Raw genomic sequence first — 2,527 nt, forward strand, 5'->3', positions numbered from 1 at the left:
GAAGAGGATGGCTCAGTAACGTCTTCTCACTCTGACATACTAAGGATTAGCAAATCCTTTAATGCTGGGCTGTAAGACGTGAAGTCTATGGACAGCACGTCCTCCCAGTCCTTCCTGTCATCTATCACAGAGGTCTTAGATGACAGCATGCAGGAGAATCTGGACAAACCGCTAACTCTGGACAAGCAGACAAAGGTCATCAAGTCTTTTGAGACGAAGAAAACTCCCGGAAGCGACGGCTTACCAGTTGAGTTGTATTCGGCCCTGTGGGACTGGGTCAGCCCAGACCTGCTGGAAGTATACGAGAGTATGCTCCTGGCCGGCAGCATGTCAGAATCCATGAGGAAAGGCATCATCACCCTCATCTACAAGCAGAAGGGGGAGAGGGCAGAAATCAGAAATTGGCGACCCATCTCACTGCTTAATGTAGACGACAAGGTTCTGTCCAAAGTCATCGCCAGTCGAGTCAAGTCTGCTCTGGAGTTGGTGATTCACCCCGATCAGACCTGTACTGTACCCAGCAGGAAGATCTCTGATAGTATCGTGCTTCTCAGGGATACGATCACCTATGTACGGGACAGGAGGGTGGACACCTGCCTCATCAGCCTGGACCAGGAGAAGGTTTTTGACAGGATATCGCACACATACATGATGGACGTGCTCTCCAAAATGGGGTTTGGGGAGGGAATCTGCAATTGGATCAAACTGCTCTACACAAACATCAGTAGTACAGTACAAAACATTGGGTGGTAATCAGAAAGTTTCCAATCAACTTTGGAGTCAGACAGGGCTGTCCTCTCTCCCCTGCCTTGTGTGTTTGCTGTAGCGAACCTTTTGCTGAGTCTGTTAGGAAGGATGCGGGCATAAAAGGGGTGACAATCCCAGGCAGTGGAGTCACTCAGGTCAAAGCCTCCCTGTACATGGATGATGTTGTATTCTGATCGGATCTGTTGTCCGTTCACAGACTGATGAGCATCTGCGACCAGTTCGAACTGGATTCGGGAGCCAATGTTAACCATGGCAAGAGCGAGGCCATGTTCCTTGGAAACTGGGCTTACCGATCCTTTGTCCCCTTCACCGTCAGGTCAGACTACCTGAAGGTGCAGGGGATATGGTTTGTAAGGGCCGGGACGTGCAACAAAACCTGGGAGGAGTGAGTTGCCAGGGTACAACATAAATTGAGCATGTGGGAGCAGCGATCTCTCTCTATTATGGGTAAGAACCTGGTCATCAGGTGCAAGGTGCTCACGTTGTTGCTGTATGCGACGCAGGTCTGGCCCATACCCCACTCCTGCGCTGTGGCGATCACCCGAGCCATTTTCCACTTTATCCGAAAACGCAAAATGGACAGGGTCCGGAGGGATACGATGTTCAAACCTCTGGATAAAGGCGAAAAAATGTACTCAACGTCGCCCTCAACCTGATGGCCACCTTAGTATGTGGCTGCATCAAACTGTGCGTAGAACCCCAGTATGCAAACACCAAGTGTCACTACGTGCTGAGGTTCTATCTGACCCCGGTGTTGCGAAGGATGGATCTGGTCACATTGCCACGGAACGCTCCATCCAGTTGGACCGTGCCTTCGTGGAAATGTTTGTGTGGAAAAACACCTTTGACCACCAATCCATCAGGCAGTGGTCTGCACGGAATGTCCTCAAGTATACTTTTGGGAAAAAAAAGTCTGGAAGAGGAAAGACCGGCGGGAAAGCTCGGTCCAAGGCCATGTCTCGCTCCTCCCGGGCTGGACTGCAGTTCCCGGTGGGCCGTGTTCACAGGCTGCTGAGAAAGGGCAACTATGCTGAGTGTGTGGGTGCCGGAGCCCCGGTCTATCTGGCTGCTGTGCTCGAGTATCTGACCGCTGAAATCCTCGAGCTGGCCAGTAACGCGGCCCGGGACAACAAGAAGACCCGCAACATCCTCAGACACCTACAGCTGGCTGTCCAGAATGGCGAGGAGCTCACCAAGCTGCTGGGAGGGGTGACCATCACTCAGGGCTGGGTGCTGCCTAATATCTAGGCCATTCTGCTGCCCAAGAAAACCAGTGCTCCGGGCACCAAAACCAAGGCAATCTGCCAGGATTTTATCAAATACCCAAAGGTTCTTTTCAGAGCCACCCACAGTATCATTCTTGAAATCTCCTCTGTACTCTCTCCACAGCAATTATGTCCTTTCTGTAATGTGATGACCAGAACTGTACGCAATACTCCAGCTGTGGCCTAACCGCCGTTTTATACAGTTCTAGCACGACATCCCTGCTTTTCTATTCTATACCTTGGCCAATAAAGGAAAGCATTCTATATGCCTTCTTCACCACTCTATCTACCTATCCTGTCACTTTCAGGGACCTGTGGACATGCACTCCAGAGTCTCTCACTTCTTCTACCCCGCTCAATATCTTCCCGTTTATTGTGTATTCCCTTGCTTTGTTTGCCCTGCCTAAATGCATTACTTCACACTTCTCCAGATTGAATTCCATTTGCCACTTTTCCGCCCACTCAACTAATCCATTCATTTCATTCTGAAGTCG

General features: G+C 50.6%; 1 protein-coding gene across 1 annotated transcript; it reads left to right on the forward strand.

Annotated features, from left to right (window-relative positions):
* The first annotated feature begins 1,722 nt into the window (after positions 1-1,722).
* Positions 1,723-2,016, forward strand: LOC137363832 (histone H2A type 2-B-like). Its single transcript, XM_068027390.1, has one exon. It carries the CDS (start codon positions 1,723-1,725, stop codon positions 2,014-2,016), a length of 294 nt encoding a protein of 97 aa, XP_067883491.1.
* Positions 2,017-2,527: the final 511 nt, after the last annotated feature.

The sequence above is a fragment of the Heterodontus francisci genome, unplaced genomic scaffold (assembly GCF_036365525.1).
Source record: "Heterodontus francisci isolate sHetFra1 unplaced genomic scaffold, sHetFra1.hap1 HAP1_SCAFFOLD_221, whole genome shotgun sequence".
NCBI classification, from domain to species: domain Eukaryota; kingdom Metazoa; phylum Chordata; class Chondrichthyes; order Heterodontiformes; family Heterodontidae; genus Heterodontus; species Heterodontus francisci.